General features: G+C 39.1%; 1 protein-coding gene across 1 annotated transcript in view; it reads left to right on the top strand.

Annotated features, from left to right (window-relative positions):
- SMCHD1 (structural maintenance of chromosomes flexible hinge domain containing 1) overlaps positions 1 to 22,236 on the top strand; it is an 84,998-nt gene that overhangs the window by 7,217 nt on the left and 55,545 nt on the right. The window contains exons 2-9 of the mRNA XM_074576780.1: positions 6,562 to 6,637; positions 7,092 to 7,253; positions 14,601 to 14,683; positions 14,791 to 14,921; positions 16,784 to 16,898; positions 17,046 to 17,165; positions 19,377 to 19,543; positions 21,988 to 22,081. Coding sequence (XP_074432881.1) covers positions 6,562 to 6,637; positions 7,092 to 7,253; positions 14,601 to 14,683; positions 14,791 to 14,921; positions 16,784 to 16,898; positions 17,046 to 17,165; positions 19,377 to 19,543; positions 21,988 to 22,081 — 948 coding nt within the window. The remainder of the gene's footprint in view (positions 1 to 6,561; positions 6,638 to 7,091; positions 7,254 to 14,600; positions 14,684 to 14,790; positions 14,922 to 16,783; positions 16,899 to 17,045; positions 17,166 to 19,376; positions 19,544 to 21,987; positions 22,082 to 22,236) is intronic.

Below are 22,236 nucleotides of genomic sequence, written 5' to 3'. Positions count from 1 at the left end.
AGTTGCTTATTGTAGGAAACAGCTGTTTGTGTTGGAAAAGTTTGGTTTGCAAGGGATTAAATGTCTTCTCTAAAGACATTGTAGTTTCGGTTTCACTGTTACATCTGTCATGTGTGAGACTATTCCATCCTTTAATTTCCAAAGTCAGCACCAGCAGTTATTATTTTATAGTAATAGTCTATAGGACCACTGGAAGCAAACAATGTGTTATTTCTCCTTCATTTACCACTTCAAGCATATCCATGTTACTGCAAGCTGTGGTGGTATACACACAAAATTGAACATTTGGTTCTTGAACGCCCTTTCCAAGGGAGATGGTAAATCTAGAGGTGAAATCTATGTTGACTTCATGTTAAGTGCTCTAGTTGGCTTAATAGCCAGGTAAGCCTCACAGTGCATGTTCAGATCAAATAGCAGCAAAACTTGCTTTGGTGCTTATGTGCTAATAAGTGAAAGAGAACAGAAATGGAAGCCTATTTGGAGGAGTCTTAGCTGCTGAGGAGTTGTCTGTGATTTGTGGGCCTGTGTTTTGTTTTGAGGTTGTTTTTTTTTTTTTTTATTTTATCAAGAAAACCTGGGACAGAAACAAGTATGCAAGTTGAACCTTGCTACTTGATTCAGATTTAAGGGTTAGAGAGATCACAGTTCATTCACACTTTCATATATTGTACCTGTAAATTGCTCTGCTGACAGCTTCTTGGGCATTTGGCATTCATTTGGCTCTTTCAAAATCTTACCTTTAAGCATTTTATTAATCTCATGTCATAAACATCCACCAACAAATTGAGAGCTGTTAGCTTTATTTATTTATCATGAAACATAGGCAGCGCTCCAGACTGAGCCTCCCATTTATAAAGAATGCATTGCTTTTGTTTAAACAAAGACAGCATTTTGGCTTATATATCGTTTCATAGGTATAATGACTGACATCCTGCTGTTAGCAAAACAGGCTCAACTCAGGGAGTTTTTCTTAATTTAGCTTATGGTAAAATAACACAAACTTTTGATTATTGATCGGGGGGGGCGGCAATTAAGGGAAATGCCTTTCCTCCCCCTTCTCCAAGCTCATCTTGTGTCATATGCTTCTCTTCCTCCGTTCCTAGTCTAAGCTTCCCTTGTTCTCCCCATGCGTAATGCACAGTCAGTCCCAATTCCTTTGGTGAGTCAACAGGCAGCGTGAGAGGTCAGGGCCATGTGTAGGGTTTCCCTTTGCTGCCTTTACTCCTCCATGCTCTTTAACAGTTTTAGAATTGTAGAATGGTTTGGGTTGGACCTTAAAGGTCACCTAGTTCCAACCCCCCTGCCATGGGCAGGGACACCTCCCACTAGACCAGGCTGCTCAAAGCCCCATCCAGCCTGGCCTTGAACACTTCCAGGGATGGGGCATCCACAGCTTCCCTGGGCAACCTGTTCCAGTGTCTCACCACCCTCACAGTAAAGATCTAATATCTAATCTAAATTTCCCCTCTTTCAGTTTAAAACTGTGACTCCTTGTCCTGTCACTGCATTACCTGATGAAGAGTCCCACCCCATCTTTCTTGTAAATACCCTTTAAGTACTGGAAGGCCGCACTAAGGTCTCCCTGGAGCTTTCTCTGTTCCAGGCTGAACAACCCCAACTCTCTCAGCCTGTCCTCACAGCAGAGGTGCTCCAGCCCTCTGATCGTTTTTGTGGCCCTCCTCTGGACTTACTCCAACAAGTCCATGTCCTTCCTGTGCTGAGGACTCCAAAGCTGGATGCAGCACTCCAGGTGAGGTCTCACCAGAGCAGAGTAGAGGGGTAGAATCACCTCCCTTGACCTGCTGGCTACACTTCTTTTGATGCAGCCCAGGATGTGGTTGGCTTTCTAGGCTGCGAGCACACATTGCCAGCTCATGTTGAGCTTCTCATCAACCAACACCCCCAAGTCCTTCTCCTCAAGGCTGCTTTCAATCCATTCTCCGCCTAGCCTGTATTTGTGTTTGGGATTGCCGTGACCCATGTGCAGGACCTTGCACTTGGCCTGGTTGAACTTCATGAGGTTTGCACAGGCCCACCTCTCAAGCCTGTCTGTGTCCCTCTGGATGGCATCCCTTCCCTTCAGCATGTCAACTGTGCCACATAGCTTGGCGTCATTGGCAAACTTGCTGAGGGTGCACTCAGTCCCACTCTTCTGCTCTGGTGGGTTGTCCACAGGCTACAGCCCTGTGGGAGTAGGAGGACAGAGAGGGAAAATTCCCTGCCCTGACATGGATCCGCCATGGGCCCCAGCACCTTTGGGGCCATCCCTGCTCTGCCATGCAGTACCTCTTTTCAGCATGTCTTCAGTGCTGTGCGTAGCAACGTCTCCTCTGTTGTGTCTCATTTGTCTCCTCTGTTTATTCCCCAATATGCTGGAGCAGAAGCACCATGTGCCCTTCTGGTTGAAATTTTGGCATGGAGTGGGTTGTTTCCATCACTTTGTGAGCCATGTGGCACTGGCTGTGACTGGGTCAGGGCAATTCATGGCCTGATACTGCACTGGTCACCCCTACAGCCCTCTGGCACCAAAACCCTGCAGTCTACAGTCAGTACACCTTCGAGTGTAGCTTAGCAAACAATTTAAATGGCTCCTAGTGAACAGCTGTGGCTGTTTACCCAGACTGTTCAAAATTTCGTTCATTGATATAATCTTCTATACTTTTCAGGTGGCTTATTTCTCATTGTATGCACATAACTTTTCATCTTTGTAACACTTTGACTTTTGCATGTAGTGATCATATGTAACGAATAGTTTAGGAATCCTTGTCTTTTCTCATATCTACCTCTCTTTTTAGAATCATAGAATCATAGAATTGTTGAGGTTGGAAGGGACCTTTAAGATCATCAAGTCCAACCTTTAGCCTACCCTGACAAGAGCCACTTCTAAACCATGTCCCTAAGTGCCCCATCTACCCTTTTTTTAAACACCTCCAGGGATGGTGAATCCACCACCTCCCTGGGCAGCCTATTCCAATGTTTAATAACCCTTTCAGTGAAAAAATGTTTCCTAATATCTAATCTAAACCTCCCCTGACGTAACTTGAACCCGTTTCCCCTCGTCCTATCACTTGTCACCAGGGAGAAGAGGTCAGCCCCCATCTCTCTACAACCTCCTTTCAGGTAGTTGTAGAGGGTGATAAGGTCTCCCCTCAGCCTCCTCTTCTCCAGGCTAAACAACCCCAGCTCCCTCAGTCGTTCTTCATAAGGTTTGTCCTCCAGGCCCCTCACCAGCTTTGTAGCCCTTCTCTAGACACACTCCAACACCTCAATGTCCCTCTTGTAGCGAGGGGCCCAAAACTGAACGCAGTACTCGAGGTGGGGCCTCACCAGTGCCAAGTACAGGGGGATGATCACTTCCCTAGTCCGGCTCACCACACTATTCCTGATACAGGCTAGGATGCTGTTGGCCTTCTTGGCCACCTGGGCACACTGCTGGCTCATATTCAGCCGGCTGTCAACCAACACTCCCAAGTCCTTTTCTGTCGAGCTGCTTTCAAGCCACTCTGCCCCAATCCTGTAGCGCTGCATGGGGTTGTTGTGTCCCAAGTGCAGGACCCGGCATTTGGCCTTGTTGAACCTCATACCATTGGTCTCAGCCCATCGGTCCAGCCTGTCCGGCTGGAGACCTCCCCTCTGCAGAGCCAACCTACCCTCAAGCAGATCAACACGCCCGCCCAGTTTAGTGTCATCTGCGAACTTACTGAGGGTGCATTCAATCCCTTCATCCAGATCATTGATAAAGATATTAAAGAGAACCGGCCCCAGCACCGAACCCTGGGGGACACCACTTGTGACTGGACACCAACTGGATTTAACTCCATTTACCACCACTCTCTGGGCACGGCCATCCAGCCAGTTTTTTACCCAGCGAAGAGTACACCTGTCCAGGCCATGAGCAGCCAGTTTCTCCAGGAGAATGCTGTGGGAAACAGTGTCAAAAGCTTTGCAAAAATCCAAGTAGATAACATCCACAGCTTTTCCCTCATCCACTAAGTGGGTCACCTTATCATAGAGACCATATAATTTTCATTATTCTTTTCTCCTACATTGTTGATTAATTTGGAGCTTGTATCTGTTTTGTTCCCAAAAGTCTTTTCTTTTGTATCCGAAATATAAAAGCTTTCTGCTTAGCTCTTTTAACACAGTAACTTCCAAACACACTTTCACTGTGAGTATGCAGAGGCATTTCTGAGTATAGTGATTCTATTGTACTCTTCAAGATTTTGATGTCATCAAAAGCTAGATCATGATTGTGCATCTGGACAATTTTCAAAAGAATAACCAACAGACTTATAATCTGAATGTACTGCTAGATTGTCACGTGAATCTTCCGAAGTAAAGAAATGGGTGCATCTTTGGTGCTTATTTAAAAAAGGCCACAATGCTAGGCTGCAAGGGGCTCAGCATTGAAGCCCACACTTTATATCAAGTCAACAAAAGATACCATGATGTCTCTTACATGCAATAATCTTAGTGAGAAATGAAACATTTGACCAAACGTTTTGTATAAGAATCAAATGAAACATCATCAACTCTTCAAGTAAGTTACCCAGTAGGTTCACTTCTATTCAGGGATGACCAGCACATCTTCCTGAGGACCACATCCACAGAATGGGACAACTGTGTAGCCACCTCACCACTACCTGGCATAATGGGAAGAGACAGGGGCTGGGATAACTAATAGTATAGCGTAAGTTAAGCTTTCAAACAGATATTTTCTAAGTTGGCTAAAGTTTACAAAGGATACGGCCTCTTAAATTCCTGCATGTACAAGAAAAACAGGTTGCCTTTGGCAGTTAGGACTGCCAAACTTGGTCCATGAACTTGCCTAGTAGCTTATCTCAAAATGACAGCTGTTTGGAGTGAAGCAGAAAGGGCCTGCTGCCGCTAAATACGGTAATGCTGGGCTCACCCAGGAAACACGGGTGTAGGTCTGCCTACGAGGCAGTTGTGGATACTTAGTTGAGGCTCACCCATGGAATGGGGGAGAGGACCAGAAGGAGGAGGCTGCTGTCTTGTGTATGCACTACCTCATCCTAAATTCTTGCTGCCTTAAAAGTAAACGCTGCATTCTTAATAAGGTTTTGAGAGCAGAAAGAGCTTTTGAGAGATAGAGAAAACAGGGGAGCTGTAATTATATCTGGAGGGAAAAGATTATTATCTGAACTTTCAAATGTAAAACTCTCCAGTTCAGTTATTCCATATTAACCATTAACAGTTGGTTACAGTTTGGTTACTGGTACCAACAGAATGGTACAGTTGGATGTTAGTTTTATAGTATCCATATTTTTTTATTGCTTATTTTCCTTGCTCTAAGCAGGTTTTTTCTTTTCCTGCACAGATTTGCCATGTGGTAATTTGTGTAATGTGAGAGGTTAAGTTGAAGTGATGGGAATGTAGAAGAGTTTAAAAAGTACTAATTACTCCAGAGTCTTAAGTAGGAATGCCAATCTCTTCCTGTCATCTCCATTTGTCTCACTTGCACCAAGTGGTATGAGAAATTTGACAATTTTGCTAATTTTGCTACTGGATACTAACTGTACCTTTAACATGGTCACAACTAGGGAGAAGGTAATTGATGGATGTAAAGAAGACTTCTAATGAAACCTTAAATGGTGTTTTAGAAATATTTTGTGAGTCTTGAGTACTAGGGATGGAAAGAAAGACGTATGGGAAATTATGAGGGCAAGCTGCTACAGGGAATGCAAGAGCTTCAGGGAAGAATCTGGCTAAAAGTGCAGAAAGCACCTGTTGGAGTCATGACCACAGGACTGAAGGGTTTGATGGAGTTCAACAAGATCAGAGTTAACTTTTACTTAAATTTCAAAGACGTGGAAAGGCAGGAGAAAATACAGATATTTAATTTATTATTTTGAGAGAGAGATTAGTGTTGGATGTCATGTAGATGTAGAGGCATATAAATGTACGTAGAAAGCAGGATAAACAGTCCAAAACTACAGAAACATATTCAAAAGTTGGAGGCAGTAAAGTGGCAAAAATTGTTTAGATTCAGAAGAATGTACTTCAGTGTTTTAATGGTAAAGAATTTTCTGAAAGAAATCTTGATTATTTTTTTTAAATGTACGATATAATTGAAGAACAAGGACTTCTAATGTGTATCCAACATTTAAAAATATTCAATTGGTTTAATGTCTCAAAAGAGTGTAGTTAAATATGGGACACCCTCTAGATCATGACTATTGCTGTTGTAATTGTGCAGTCTGAAGTAGAGCTGTTCAGTCTCGCTCCTCAGCCCTCGAGGTGATTACCCATAAGACAGTTCCTCCTCCTTAAAATTCTAGTAGCTTGCTAGAACGTATTTTAAGCAGGTAAAAAAACAAACTACTCCAGTACAGACCGTTTGCCTAAGTTGAGAAAGCAAATGAAGTTAAGTTCCGGAATTAAACTGTGTTCTCAGTTAATACAGGGAAAAATATTTGCTCACTTCTCAGTAGTTTGTGGCAAAGTGAATAGAAAGACTGCTTTTTTTTTTAATGTATTTATCTGAATATTTTATGGAGTACTTAATTATCATAACCAAATAACCTCCAATTTTTGTAGGCATTTGGCATAGCTTCTGATGAAACCTTTGTTATCACCACAACAAGCAGGAAGGAAATTACGGAAGACAACTTCGGTAAGTATCTTAGATGGCAAAATAAATGCAGCCATTTCTTATATTGATTGTAAAGACCGTACGATGATTTTCATACTCTATGACATGCGGAAGTACAAATCCGATAATAGTTTGCCAAGAATTGTTACAAAATTGACTTTTACAAACAAGTTTTTAACAACTACTCGTTAGTATGATGACAGTTATACAAGGTAATTTTTTACCTTCCATTACAAATTCTGTAAATGATAGGAAAAAATGGCATATAAATATCTGTCACCTGAGAATACTTGCATTATTAAGCTTGGAAGCATGAAAAGATTTTAAATTAAATGTTGTTGCTAGGAGGCTGAGTAGTCAACGCCTAAGAAAAGATAAAGATTACCTGAGGCTCAGCCTGTACTGGTTTTGAGAGCAGAAGTTGACTCGTGCAGTGAATGCTCTTCAGTATGCTTTATATTTCATCTTCACACAGGCGAGCTTGTTCAAGATGGAGTTACTTTATATCTGCTACAGTCAGTTGATCAAATGCTGCTTTTGGCAACCAAGGAGCGAATTGACTTCCTGCCCCACTACGATACACTTGTTAAAAGTGGGATGTACGAGTACTATGCCAGCGAAGGGCAAAATCCTTTGCGTAAGTACTTGCCAAAATAATCTCATGTAAATGATGTTTGTATGAATATAATGTGGTTATGAGCAATTTAACTTTTAGTTACAGCTGGTGGTCTTAACTGTAAAAGAAAAATTAACTATGCTCTTTATAAAAAATTTTTCTTTTAAAAGTGACTCAAAATGGTCATGTAAGAATCCAGATTTACAGAGGGACCTCCTCAAATGCTACTTCAAGAAGTTTGACTATTTTAGAAGTAAAATTACTTCAGTCTTGATAATAATCTTGCAGATGTCATCCAGTCAGGTCAGCATTTATGTTATCAGGTTCTTGTCTCCTGTACTGACTTAGGACTTGGTGACCAGTTTTTGTATGAGCTACCATAGCAATTTGTCTGCTGTCCCATCTATGGTTCCACAAGGCTTAACTTAGCAATGAGAACATGTATTTCTTTAAAAGATGCTGCTTTAGTTTTTATCTAACTGGCATATAAATATGTAACCAGCCCTTTGTATTGTTTTATTGAAAAAAATAATTTCTGTTTATGGCTTCTCTGGAAATTCTGTCTGTGGCTATGATTACTTTTTAAGTATTGTACATATTAGGTACAGCAGGCTCAAAATTGGACAGAAAAAAATGCAAGCATCAAGACTCAAGATTATACCAATCCCACAGCAATTTGTGTTTCGAAACTGTCTCAGCAATGTCTATAAGTAGCAACAGTGTTTTTAAGTACCATTCTCCTTTTTCCCCCTTCTCCTCTCTGCGCTTCATCTCTGTTCCTTGTCCTGCCAAAGACACTTTTTTCGTTCAGTTTTGGAGACTCAAAGTGCACTAATAGTTTGGTCAGTGATATGTGTATTTCTGTGCACAGGAATTGTTGTATTAGACCTCATGAAGCATTCTGTCTAGATCCATGCCACTACCAGATACCTGAGAAATACTAGGGGAACAGAAAGGCCGTGCAGACATGCAACAAAAGTGATTTGGGGACTTTCGAGTTACTGTCTATGGACTGCTCTTTTTTTGTTATGTTGTTCAGAAAGTAACTGGACATCTTTAGCACTGACAATATTTTGTGGTGTTGAGCCCCCAGCTTAATTGCATGTGATGGGAAGTGTCATGTCGTTTTGTATATGTTGAACTAGTTACCAGTTTTTTCACCTGTTGACCCTACTTTGTATGCTGGGAGAGATCATAAAGTGTTGCTGGCAGATTGGTGAACTTAGTGAATCACACTTTAAACTAACAAACTTGGGGGTTAGGATGCAAAGCCCACACTAGTGGGCTCACACTAGTGAGCACTACACACTAGTGTACTCACAAGCACCAGGATGGATGAGCACACCTACTGCAGTAGTGAGGAATGAACCCAACCCTCCACAAAGGTCCCACCAAAAAGGTGAGACAGTCATCAGTCCAACTGAAGTGTCTTAATACCAATGCATGCAGCATGGACAACAAACAGGAGGAGCTGGAAAGCCACTGTGCAGCTGGAAAGCTACAAGCCAATCACTATCACTGAAACTTGGTGGATGACTGGAGCGCTGCACTTGATGGCTATTAACTGTCAGGAGGGACAGGCAAGGAAGGAAAGGTGGGGAGGCAGGTTGCCCTCTCTGTAAAAAAAAATGGGTTGACTGCACAGAGCTGTCTTTGAAAAACAGCGGTGTACAGGTCAAGAGCTTATCAGCGAAAATCAGAGACCAAGCCAACAAAGGAAGCCTCATGGGCTGTGTTTACAGGCTACCTGATTAAGGGGAGGATGTCGATGAAGTGTTCTTACTTCAACTACAGGAAGTATCACACTTGCAGGCCCTGATCTTGCTAGGGGACTTCAATCACCCTGACATCCACTGGAGACGCGGCACAGCAAGCTGCACGCAGTCTAGAAGACTCTTGGAGAGCACTGAGGATAACTTCCTAATCTAGGTAATAGAAAGCCTAATCAGAGGAGATGCATTAGTGGACCTGTGGCTCACCAACACAGAGGAACTTATTGGCAGGGTCAAGATTGGTGGTAGCCTGGGCTGTAGTGATCATGCCCTGGTGGAATTAATGATCTCAAGGGAGAGAGGCTAGGTGAAAAATGTATAGTCAGGACTCTAAACCGTTTTACCAGGGCCTGTAGTAACAGGACATGGGGTAAACTGAAAGAGGGTAGACACAGATCGGACATGAGGAAGAAATTATTTACTCTGAGGGGGGTGAGACACTGGAACAGGTAGCCCAGATGAGTTGTGGACGCTTCATCCCTGGAACTGTTCAAGGCGAGGTTGGATGGGGCTTTGAGCAACCTTATCTAGTGGGAGATGTCCCTGCCCATGGCAGTATTGGACGTCCAGCATTGGAACTAGATGATCTTTGAAGGTCCCTTCTGACCTGAACCATTCTAGGATGGTGTCATTTCTTGTTCGCATTTTCTATGCCAGTTGTGGATCTCGGGAGTTCATTTTTCCAGGCATGTGCATTCTGTTTTGCTTAATTAAGGCTGTTTTACTTTTTGAACAAAACTAACAAACCTGAGGTGCAGCAGTGTAAACTAGCCCAGCCGTTCCTTGTCTATGCATAGCTTCTTAAATAGAACTTGATGCCTCTGTTTTTAGCTCAGCTCAAGACTTCTGTAAAGAAAGGCTAATTGAATTGCCGTTTCATTTCCTTGTGGCACTGAATTGATGGTTGCGCCTGACGTTGAAAATGAAGGCCTCTGTGGGGTAATCATTACTTGCAGTAGCCATCCAACAACTTTTCACATAAAGATTGGGACATCTTGGACATACGGAACTATTATATAGCATCCTAGAATAATTTAGGTCAGAAGGAATCTCTGGAGATCAAATAATCTAAATCCCTGCTCAAATCAAAGTCCAGTTGAGTTTTGAATATGTCCAAAGAGTAGAAATTCCACAACCTGTTTGATTATAAAATAAATACATCTTTGTCTAGGGGATTTTCCATGTTCCAACTTTGTCAGTTGCTTCCTCTTCTATCACCGTATACCTCTGAGAAGAGTCTGGTTTCATCTTTGTACCCTCCTGTCATGGTTTGACCCCAACCAGCAACTAGAACCACACACCCGCTCACTCACACTCCCTCCGCCTGACCCCCAAGTAGCACAGGGAGAAGCTGGGGGGAAACTCTTTTGTTGGGATAAAGACAGTTTAATAGAACAGTAACGGAACAAGAGAAAAAAAAATAATAATGGTAAAAGAATATACAAAATGAAGTGATACAATAGAAGTTGCTTTCACCATCCAATGATTGGTTGCCCAGCCCAGCCCATCCCAAGCAGGGATCGTGGATTCCTGTCCCCTGCCAAACAATTTATATACTGAGCATGACGTCTATGGTATGGAATAATCCTTTGGGCAGCTTGCCCTGTCTGTGCTCCCTCTCAGCTTCTATGGGAACCTGAAAAAGTCCTCGATTAATGTAAACATCACTTAGCAACAACTAAAACAGTATGTGTTACCAGCATTATTCTCATACCAAATCCAAAACACAGCAGCTGCTAGACAGAAAATTAACTCTATCCCAGATGAAACCAGGACACCTCCTAGCAATAAGGACTCCCTTAGCCTTCTCTTCTTAAGTCTGAACAATCACAGTTCCCTCAGCAGCCTCTCCTTGCATGTGGGGTGCTCAAGCCCTCTGATTGTCTGGAGGACTCCTCTGGACTCACTTCAGTATTTCAGTGTCTTTTTCAGCAAAGGCTAAAGCTGGACGCAGTACTCAGAAGGCATTCTCATGAAGACTGGATAGAGAGGAATAATCACTTCCCTTAACTGTCTGGTCGGCACTTGGTCAGTGTCTCTGTATGCCTCCTAGGTAGCCCATCTCCTCTTCAACCTTATTCATACTTCTTATCAGCATTTGAAGTTGGTCAGGAGTCTTACTCATCAGTTCTGGCCTTTTGCCACACATACTTGAATTTCTGCACGTTGTAGTCAACTGCTCATATTCGTTGAGCAGGCAGTCCTTGGAGATGTGAGCCATCCAGGGCAACTATTAAAAATGCTCACTAAGGGCAAGAAAGTAATAACACAGGAACAAAGTACCAAAGGGGTGTAAAGTAAAAGAGGGAGAGCTACAAAGGTATAGATCAGTAATGATTGGTGGATAGATTAGGGTGGGCTGTGTCTGTCAAACCTACATTTTCCCTCTCTTCATATGTCAAGCTTTTTTCTTCCCTCTATTGTTCATGACAATAAGATTGTTGATTGCATAGCAAAGTGTTGTCAACAGTGGGGCTGTTCATTTGGAGAATATAAATGTATGAAGCTGGCAGATATCATACCTCATCATTGTATTTATGTCATGGTGATAGATCTTCAAGCTGAACAGTAGTAGTTCTTTCTGCTGAAAATGAAATACCGTAATAGCCCTAGCTCCTGTGTCATGTTGCAGTGAAATGCATTGTGGCTTACTAGGAGGTACGAGTTATGGACGCTGAAGCCATGCTGAGGTAGTTGGTTAGCATCTTATCTTAGGCTACTCTGATCTCTGGCTGCTTGACTTTTTTTGCTCATTTTACGTGTCAATTTTTTTTTTTATTTGCAAGTGTTTTGTATTGTTTCTTCTTCCACTCTCATCTTGGGTTCAAGGGACTCTGAAGTTATTTGTTGTAAGAAGCTGTGTTTTTCCATATTTGATGGCGACTACAAGAAAAATAAGAACCAAAGCAGCAAAATGAGATATTTTGTTGTGATTTTTATCAGTGTCGCTGATGATGCTAAACTGGGTGGTGAGACAGACATGTCAAAAGGAAGAGACGTCTTACAGAGACACCTGGACAGGCTGGAACAGTGGGCAAGCAAGAACTGTATGAAGTTTAACAAAGACAAGTACAAAGTGTTGCACCTGGGATGACATAACCAGAGAGCCCAGTACAGGCTTGGATCTCTGTGTCTGGGGAGCAGCCCTGCTGGAGGGGACCTGAGAGTCCTGGCGGACAACAAGCTGAACACGAGTGCAGAGCACTGCTTTAGCAACAGAGGCAAATCGGATCCTTGGCTGCACCCCGAGGGCTGTTACTAGCAGATACAGACATGCAGTCGTCCCACTCAGCACTGGTTAGGCTACGCCTGCAGTCCTGTGTCCAGTTCTGGTCCCTACAAGTCAAAAAAGACACAGACAGGATGAAGAGGGTCTAAAGGAGGCCACAAAGATAATCAAAGGGCTGGAAAACCTGCCCCATGAGGAAAGACTGAAGGAGTTAGTTTTCCCTCCCTGGAGAAGAGAAGGCTCAGGAGGGACCTAATGACAGTATTCCAGTTCTAAAAGGGCAGTGTTCTGGTTTGAGGCAGGCAGCTGCCAAGGGAACGGAGGCTCTCTCTTCACAAGGAGCCACATGGAGAAGACAAGGGCCAATAGATAAAAGTTGCACTGGGAGAGGTTTCCTCCCAATATAAGAAAGAAATTTTTTTACAGTGAGAACAGTCACTGGAACAACCTCCTCAGGGATGTGGCAGCATCCCCATCACTGGAGGTTTTCAAGATGTGACTTGGACAGGGTGCTAGATAATATCATCTAGGCTTCCTTTCCTACTGAAGGTTGGACCAGACGACCTTTTGAGGTCCCTTCAAGCCTGGATTGTTCTATGTTTCTGTGAATTTTTGTTAGTTTACAGACATTAATGCTGACTAATGGGGGGGGGGGGAATGTGTGAAAATAGCATTTTTAGGTAAATGTATATATTTCAAAAGTTGCAGGTAGAAATACTGTTCTCATTGCTAGATTCGTGTTAACTGGAAGCATTTGTATTCTTTCAGTCACAGAATTTGATGAAATTCAAATGAGTGCTTTTGACAGTCAAACCACAGTACTTTACTGAAGCAGTTCAGCCTTGATTTGAACCAGTATACATTTAGCAACCACATTGGATGACTTTAAAAAAAAAAATTAAAAGAAAATTTAAAAAAAAAGTGCTTGAGCATGAGGATATAAGTAGGAAATAATACCAAAACACATGCAGCCCATCCACTGGAACAGAAAAATAATGAACAAAAGAAAACTTAATTCTGGGGCGTGACAAGATGATGTGAGGTGTTGAGTGCAATGGACACAGAACCTTCTGTTATTTGACATTCAGCTGCAAAACTAAGGAATTTTGCTACTATCCATTCATGTTTCCCTTTTAATATACATAACATTGCTACCTGAGGAGTTAATACTATTTTCCTAATACTAGCACAACAAAACTTGTGGGACAAGAAGGTGATGGGAGCTGGAAATTGGGAGCAAGAACCTAGACTGCAAGAATGTAGAGATGAAGGGTAGAAAAATGGAGAAATCTAGTCCTCTGTCATATAGTTATAGTCACTATAACCACCTTATATTAGAACTGTTAAGCTTTGAAGAGGTATACATAGCCTGTGGTTTCTTGTATTCATCTTTCTGTAACTGTTTATCAAAACTCCCAATCCCTATTCCTCTATTAAAAAAAAAGTCTCATCTTAGAAGAAAAAGAGGATTTTATAATTGGTCAAGTATCATCCATTTAGCTTTACTTATGGTAGCATTTAAACAAACAGGTTGGTGCATTAAATGCAAGATGATGCATGGTCATCAAGTTCTACAGTGAAACTTGAAGAAGTTCCTTCTGTTTTTATGGTGTTTTATGTCAAGAAAATAAATGTTTAAAGAATTTTTCAGTTTAGAAAGATGTTACACTTTTAAAGAGTTTTGGTTTCAGTGTTGCTGTTTTGGTAACTCTTCTGTGTTGGAGAAATTCCCCAGTATGTGCACAACAATACAACTCTTACTCTGTTTTCATGGTAATAAACAGCACTGCAAACAAACGGTTTGTCAGAAGGAACTTTTACATCTCATAAGATCTTTATGAAGTCATTTACAATTTTTTTGGTGTTCTTTTTGTAAACAAATAGCTCTCTATTTTGGAAGTTGTGCAATATTTCCATTCAATTTTTTTCAATGAGTTAATTCATTCCTCAATATTTTAGCAAGTCAAAGTCAGTTTTTTACATACTTTGGACTTTCATATGAATCTTACAAATTCACTCCCAGTCGGAGAAAATGACAAGTTTGTCTTGTGGTAAGGAGCCTGTTAGTTCATCACAGTTCCTAGGTACTTCCAATAATTGTGTTCTTACCATCAACAGTGCTATGAGAAATTCAGTTATGAAACAAATCATGAAGTATATGTACAAAAGCTTTTTCTCTTTTTTTTTTTTTTAATCAAGACATTACGTAATTTTGATGATTCTGACACTGCCTGGCTTTTGTCTGTGTTTAGGGAATGTGTTACCCTAATTGCTCAGAGGAAACTAATGTAAGTATGTGTCTGTTTACTGAGTGCTGTCTTTTGAAAACAAGATTTTAATAGGGTTATTTTTCTTCAATATCTTTAGCATTTGCCCTTGCTGAGTTGATTGACAATTCTCTGTCAGCTACATCCCGAAATACTGGTATTCGGAGCATACAGATAAAATTGGTAAGACAGAAATATTTCCCTTTTTTTTCAGGTGTAGCTTGCATTATCTTTTTTTTTTTTCTGGTACTCCTTGTTTTTTGTTTTTTTTTTTTTTTTCCCCTAAACAGTTATTTGATGACTCCCAAGGAAAACCAGCCGTTGCGGTGATCGATAATGGAAGAGGAATGACTTCTAAACAGCTTAACAACTGGGCTGTATATAGATTGTCAAAGTTTACAAGACAAGGTGACTTTGAGAGGTTAGAAAGTTTTAATCATTTTTACAACAATTAGCTAACTCTGCGAAGGTTAATGGAATATCATTTTAAGACATATCTCTATACTAACACTTAGCTTAAACCTGTCATTCTATTATTATGTATAAATAAACACGTATTTTTTGGAGGTAGGAAACAGAGAATCTTCATAACACAAAACTGGTCTTTCAGTGTTATGATACTGTGATAATATTTTTTTTTTTTATTCTCGTGTCCTTTTCTAAGCTGTCTTTGACTTGCCTGCATACAGTAAGGGGGGCATTCTGTGTTCTGCAGAGGGCTTTTTATAGTGTATTCAACTGTTACCTGAAAGCCTTTCAGTAGTGCATTAAGCAGTGTATTCAGTATCTGATGTGCTACTGGAATAACAGATACAGGCTTTTGGTTTAGGGTTTCCTTTTTTGTTTTTTTTTTTTGGTACCTTAATTGTCTACAATGTAGTGCAAAATTATACCTGAAGATGTCTGTGGTTTTTTGAAGGAGGCTATGCAAAGTAAATGTTTTGCATTTAAAGAAGAAAGTGGAGGTTTATGGTGGGTTTTGCTACTTAAATGAATTAATTTTACAGTTTTGAATCTATTCCCAAGGAATCTTCCACCTCCACAGACAGACTTAACCCTAGCGTAGAGAGTTCCAGAGAAGCAGTTACGTAAGTTCTCGAGCTTTAGTCGCTTTTTAAATACCTTAAGCCTAGGACAGTAAATATGGAGATGAGGATCACAGCCTCAATCCTAACCAGTCTGTGCTGTGAAAAGACAGTGTAGAATGTAATGGGGCAGTGGAAAGTGATAATATAACTGAGGAGAAGTTTTCTTGCATTGGAAGCATCTCCAAATAGAATGACTGATATCTATCAAACAAATGGAGATAAGTGATTCTGGGCCATCTAGTCATTTGTAAAGAACTTCACTGCTTTTTGAAATTGCTGTAGGTGAATTTAGTAACAGTAGAAATGTATAGTATTTTTAAGCTACAGGTTTAAACTGTGGGTTGATACCATTCAGTGGGAGGATATCTGTAAATTACACCAGGATACCTATCTACACCTTGTTTTCATTGTGGACTGCTATGATTTAAAAACAGATGTTTGTCTTACTATTTGCTTAAACTATGTAAGACTGGTCATCCATCAAAGCTGACTTGAAAGACATGGAATTTAACTACTGATGAAATATGTAGTCTCTTTAAGACTGGCATAGTTGGCTGACTTTATTTCTCATTTTGACTCAAAAGTATTTCTATGAAAGGATGATGTCAGAAAGATCAGGCTTGCTTTGTAATGCATTTTCATTTGCAGCAGCTTCACAGCTAATACCTTGCCATGGTCGAAGGGAGAACATTGAGGGTTTTGCCATTTACCTTCTACCATCAAAACTGTGTCTAATTGCTGTTACTGCAGTACCTATCGCACAGACCTGTTGATCATGTCCCTGTTGGAGTTTCTTTTTCTATCAGATTCTCCCTGCCAAATAGCGTTCCCTCTTTCATCTGAACTTCAGCATAAAAAGATTGTACATACATAGCAATAAGCAAAAGAGTTTCATATGAAAAAGTTGAACTTGTATGATTTAATAAGATTTGGTGTGCTAGAAGGGACAGAAATGTCTTACAAGATGACTTGGAAAAAGAGATAATTTGTCATCATCCTTTTAAAAATAATACATCAAGAATTTTAGGCACAAACATTTATATGTTGCAAATGTAATATGTCTGAAGTGAAGGATTTTGAACAAAGTGACTGCAGTAAGAATTTAATACAAGCTGTTTAGATCAGAAGTTTCTTTTTAATTTTTTTTAATTACATTTGTCTTGAGAAAACTTATTAAAGCCACTTTTACTCTCAGTGATCATTCAGGATATGTACGCCCTTTGCCAGTGCCTCGTAGTTTAAATAGTGATATCTCATATTTTGGAGTTGGAGGCAAACAAGCAGTGTTCTTCGTTGGACAGTCTGCCAGAGTAAGTAAATGTCAATCTTTTATCAAATCATTTTTACATAAGCAGATTGTTATTATCCTAGCTTTTTATCACAGCATTAAACTCTTTTATTATATTCATTTTAAATCTTATTTTGATTTTTAAATACTGTTTCTTTAATAAAAACAGATGATAAGCAAACCTGCAAATTCTCAGGATGTTCATGAACTTGTCCTTTCTAAAGAGGATTTTGAAAAGAAGGAGAAAAACAGAGAATCAATATATAGTGGATACATTCGAAACAGAAAGGTAAATAGCCTTAATGCTTTCTTCTTTTTAATTGAAAGCCTTTACCAGGTTAACATGATTTCACTGTATAATATTCTTGTAATACTTGTCTGGTGATATCTTTATGAATCATTTGCACTCTGGAGTCTCTGGAGTGTAAAAGGAAGTAATGGGAAACTTGAAGACACTATATCATAAGGCTGTATTTGATTCTTTTTTCAGTTTAGCTTAAAGGACAGAAATGCCATATAGTTTGACAAATCAGGTTAAGAAAAATAGTTTAAAATACCTTCCTAAGAACAGCAATTGTTTTGCTATGTATGAATCAAAGAAAAATGTCCATTTTCTGAGGTAGTAAGGAAGAAATAAGGGAAGCAAGCTGTGCTTAAGTAGAAAAACTAACCTGCATATGGGAGAAAAGTACAGACAGATCAACAAAACTCAGTGGTTTCACAAATCTCCACTAATTTTGTAAAATAAATTAACTGTTTCGTTGAAAAGTAAAATGAACAGTCCTGATGTTTTTAATGAAGTAGTAAATCTTAAGAAAAAAGCTGTAAGATAAGGAGGAAGACCAAAAAGAACGGTTATTTGGACACTTTTAAGCAAGGGGATAAAGACATAGATGTAGTTAAGGGTGCTGATGGGAGCATAAGTGGGTGCTGTGTATGATGAGGTAATCAGATCTTGATTATAGCCTGTGTCTTGAGGCTTGTATCAGAATTCTTGGCCTTCTGTATGTGTTTGAAAGGAACAGAAGGTGAATAAGCTTTTTATCATGCCACTCTTGGCTTGGTGACTTGCGACAAAGAATGAATTGTCAGAAATGTACAAGTTTTGGTTTTAATCTGTACGCAATATAGATGAGAAGATAGAGTCACAGAAATAAAAACCAAAAATAAAAGCAAACAAAATCTGTCTTTTGTAGAGGGCAGAAATGCTTTTCTTCCCCATTTGATGTTAAAAAGGGAGGGTGGGAGATAGAAAAGTAGAAAATAAGTTAATAGACATTAGTTTCATGAAACTGGCAGAATGAGATACATAGATACTACTGAAGAATTCAAGAAGGTGTAACAATCAACTGTTCAAAAAGTTGTGATGATACATAAAACGAAAGTGAAGATATATAAAATGATGGAGTTAAAAAAATTTGCCAGTAACGCTCTGTTAGAGGTAAAAAATAACTTGTAAATATCAAAGAGGGAAGAGATTATGTGAAGCACTCAAGTGATAGAAGAATAACTCAACAAGTGTGGAGATAAAGGGTGGACAATTCGGGTCTAAGAAATTTTTACAAATCATTGAAATAGCCAGGCCAGTTTGTCACATTGATGTGAAATTAAATGTATGAATTTTTCTCTTGAATGTCTTGAAAAATGGTCTGCAGTGCACCATTTACAGTTAGCTAGGAGATGTGTCCTTTCACCAACTCGGTGATGTGTTTCCTTTTTGCCTGTTTTTCTGCAAAACAAGGCATGAAGCTGCATTTACTACAGCATGGAAAAGCATATCTTCTCTGTTGTACCAATTGTTTGCAATTGCTATAAAGATCTGCATCTTTGTATTAAAAATAGCTTCTTTTCTGGATGTACCAAATATAAAGGATTATCCGCTGGTCCAACATGAAGTGTGACATCAACCACTGTGTTTCTATGCAGCTTAGAAACCTCCTGTCATAATAGTAAAGTGCATCCATGCAGGAAAAACAATCAGTACTTTCTGGAATCAGGAATTTCTTTTTCTATGAGACTACTGGATATTTCAGCTGAAACTGAGGATTTGCCATTTCTCTTTGACAGCAAAAGCATGTTTCTTCCACTTCATTTTCTGTTATAGAAAGCAGCCTATCCATTTAAAAGCAAATAGGTTTTTTTCTGGCTTGGTTTTCTTAAAAAAGACTTATGTCTTGTGCACATAATAGTAACTTTTGATGGATGAGGGAACATGGATATCATACAGAGCCACATTAAACATGATTAAATGCATTTCTAGACTGAACACTTCAAATGCTGTGATGAAAGTGAGTTGAAAATGAACTGGATCAGGGATGTCAGATTCTCAGTTTGTTGACTTTAATTTGGAAGCTTTTATTTTATGCATTAATCCTTTGTGATATTTAGCATCATGTGTTCTGTATTATTTTCCTTTCTGTTTTTTAATCCCTTTGAAAGCTGATGGGAGTTCAGCAAGTCAGTTTACGTTCCTGCTTTTATTATTTTGCTCTTTTTGTAGCCATCTGACTCTACTCACATCACAAGTGACGATGAAAGATTTCTTCATAGTCTAATATTAGAAGAAAGGGATAAAGAGAGTTTCACAGCAGTTGTCATTACAGGTGTACAACCAGATCATATGCAGTACTTGAAAAACTACTTTCATCTGTGGACAAGACAGCTGGCGTAAGTTGGTGATTTAAAAGATTTGATTTAAAAGTGGACTACTAACAAAGTCAGATAATTATGAATGACTTCCTCTTTGTACTTAATCATTGGCTTTATTGCTGTTAAGGCTGTTGTTAACGTATTTTCTTGATGCCACAATTAGTCTTCCTAGCTAATTGATTTTATGGACACTACCACAACTGAATGGGGCCCCCCATCCAAAGAAAGATCTTTACAAACATCAGTTTCAGTGTGACTGGATAATTGATACATAATTATCCAATCTAATTATTAATAAACCTATTCAATTTAATAGTTATATTATTAATGTAATAATTAGATATCTAATTATTAACAACTTGATAAGTTACTTTTCTCACAGCTGTGCTCCTGACCTTGATATCTAGTTTTGTATTTAATTGTTTTTCTTATTATTAATAATATTTATTAATATTAATTATTAATAAACACAGTCCACTTATTAGTTACATTATTAATGTCATAATTAGATATCTAATTATTAATAACTTGGTACGTTACTCTTCTCACAGCTGTGCTCCTGACCTTGATATCTAGATTTGTATTTACAGATTGGGTTTTTTGCTTTTGTTTTTGGGGTGGGTTGTTTGGGGTCTTTTTAAACAACAACAATAAAAAAGAGGCTGTTGCTCCATCCCAGTTTAAGATGTAGAATGATACAAGATACTGTCAACTCAGTACTAGAGTAGTGTCATCAGTGGGCCTGCAGAGCCTGGAGATATGGATGTCTGTGATACCTGTGAATCGTGTGGGCTTATCTGTTAAGATGATGGTTCTATTTGTGAATGTAAACTGAACTATGAAGTCACAGCCTACTTTTGAAATCTGGCAAACCATAGGACCTGATTTTCAAGCTACAATTTTATTTTTGTGTTACCCGTAATCTGATAATAATAGATAAAATGAGGATTAATATGAGGATTAGATAATACCTTATTATATGAAACAGCATTCAGTGTTGCATGTAAGAGATTGTGTCTGAAACCCTTTTTAACCTCATGAAAATGTAGGGGTACATCTACAGTGACAAACAACTTGGGTCCCTTGTTAGCTTCTAGGTGCTCTTCTTGTGAACACCCACACTTACGTGTGTGTGTTAGTTCATTCCAGCGATCTCTTGAAGTGAAAGAACTGCCTCCATTTGAGATGAAACCCAGATGCAATTATTCAAGTATATGCCCTGTAGCTATTACAGTAAAACCAATCAGATTTAGCTTCCCAGTGCTACACAATCCTACATCACAGTTTTAGCTGAAATGGCCTGTTCCCCCTCAAAAACTTCCGCATACCCTTCTGCCATGTCTTTTGCCATACGTGCATGATACCAGTTTCATTCTGCTTTAATGGACGGCAGCGCAGCCCTCATATTGTTTTGGATGCTTTGAAGTGGAGGGACAGAACATGAACTCCCAAAATAATTATGTCTTAAGGCCATGAGAGCATCTTTTGAAGTCTGGAAGAAATGCAGACAAAATGCTAAGTAGTTTGGACATACCAGTCTGCTCTGAAGTCCTGAGCAATGAGACCATGAGGAGCTTTTGTCTGGGAACCAAGATTTCTACTTGCAGGTGCATTTAACTTCCTTCACGCATTCAGTCCCACTGACTTGTATTATCTCATTTTTCTGCAACCAACCAACTTGAGGCTTAAGGACTCAATCTTTGAAGTTGGAAGAATTGGCTAGATTGCTAAAAAGTTGAAGTGAAATGGAATTATGTTCCTCGGTTTTATCAAACTTCATATTTCTATGAAAATAATTAATCTGTCTGATGGTGTGAATTTTTGGGGGTTTCTTAAATGAGCATAAATACCATTAGAAAATAATACTTATAAATAAAAAAAAATTTCTAGTAAGTGGATCGCATACATGACTGCTGCCTATATTCAAATGAGGTATCTTTACTTTTTTGTAAATAAGGATAGTGATTGTTTGTTAAATGTTTCTTTTACTGTTAGATGATCAATACAAAACTGGTATCAGAAACAATGTGTGGAAAGCTTTTTGGGCTCTACTTCTCTTTAATCTCCAGAGCACAGAACAAATTACAGTAGTCTTACTAGTTTGCAGTTTGATGTAAAGGGTCTGTAACCATGTAACAATCATAATTTTTTTCACTTACGTATTATTTTCCAATTTGTAATAATACATAAGTATATTACAATTATTTTATCAAAAAATTGATCCTAATATGATTGTGCATGAAGGAGATGAGAGTTGAAAGGAGTGAAAAGGAGTCATTCACTCCCTTTAGTAAATCTTCTGTGCCAGATATACATGTTGACATGGAGTTGATTTATAACAATACAATGAACTGGTTATATTTTAATAAAAATATGAGTTTATTTAGATTTTTGAAAATTATAATGTGCAATTTGTTAATTTCACTTCCTGAGATTTATTATTCATTTAAAATGTATTTCAGACATATCTATCACTATTACATCCATGGACCAAAAGGAAATGAAACTAATGCTGTAACAAAAGATGTAAGCCCTTTCAACAACATTGACATCGAGGTAGGAGGTTTTATATTTATTAGTCAAAATTCTTTGATGGCAACTTATTTCATATTGTGACTGTTTCTCTTTAATCATGGATTTTGAACTACAGTAGCATTTTAAGATATATATGTGATTTAATTTTTTAAAAGTAATACTATTTATTATTGCAG

This window comes from Larus michahellis, chromosome 2, assembly GCF_964199755.1.
Source record: "Larus michahellis chromosome 2, bLarMic1.1, whole genome shotgun sequence".
Classification (NCBI taxonomy): domain Eukaryota; kingdom Metazoa; phylum Chordata; class Aves; order Charadriiformes; family Laridae; genus Larus; species Larus michahellis.
The sequence above is the reverse complement of the archived record's forward strand: the minus strand, read 5'-3'. Positions and strand labels throughout refer to the sequence as shown.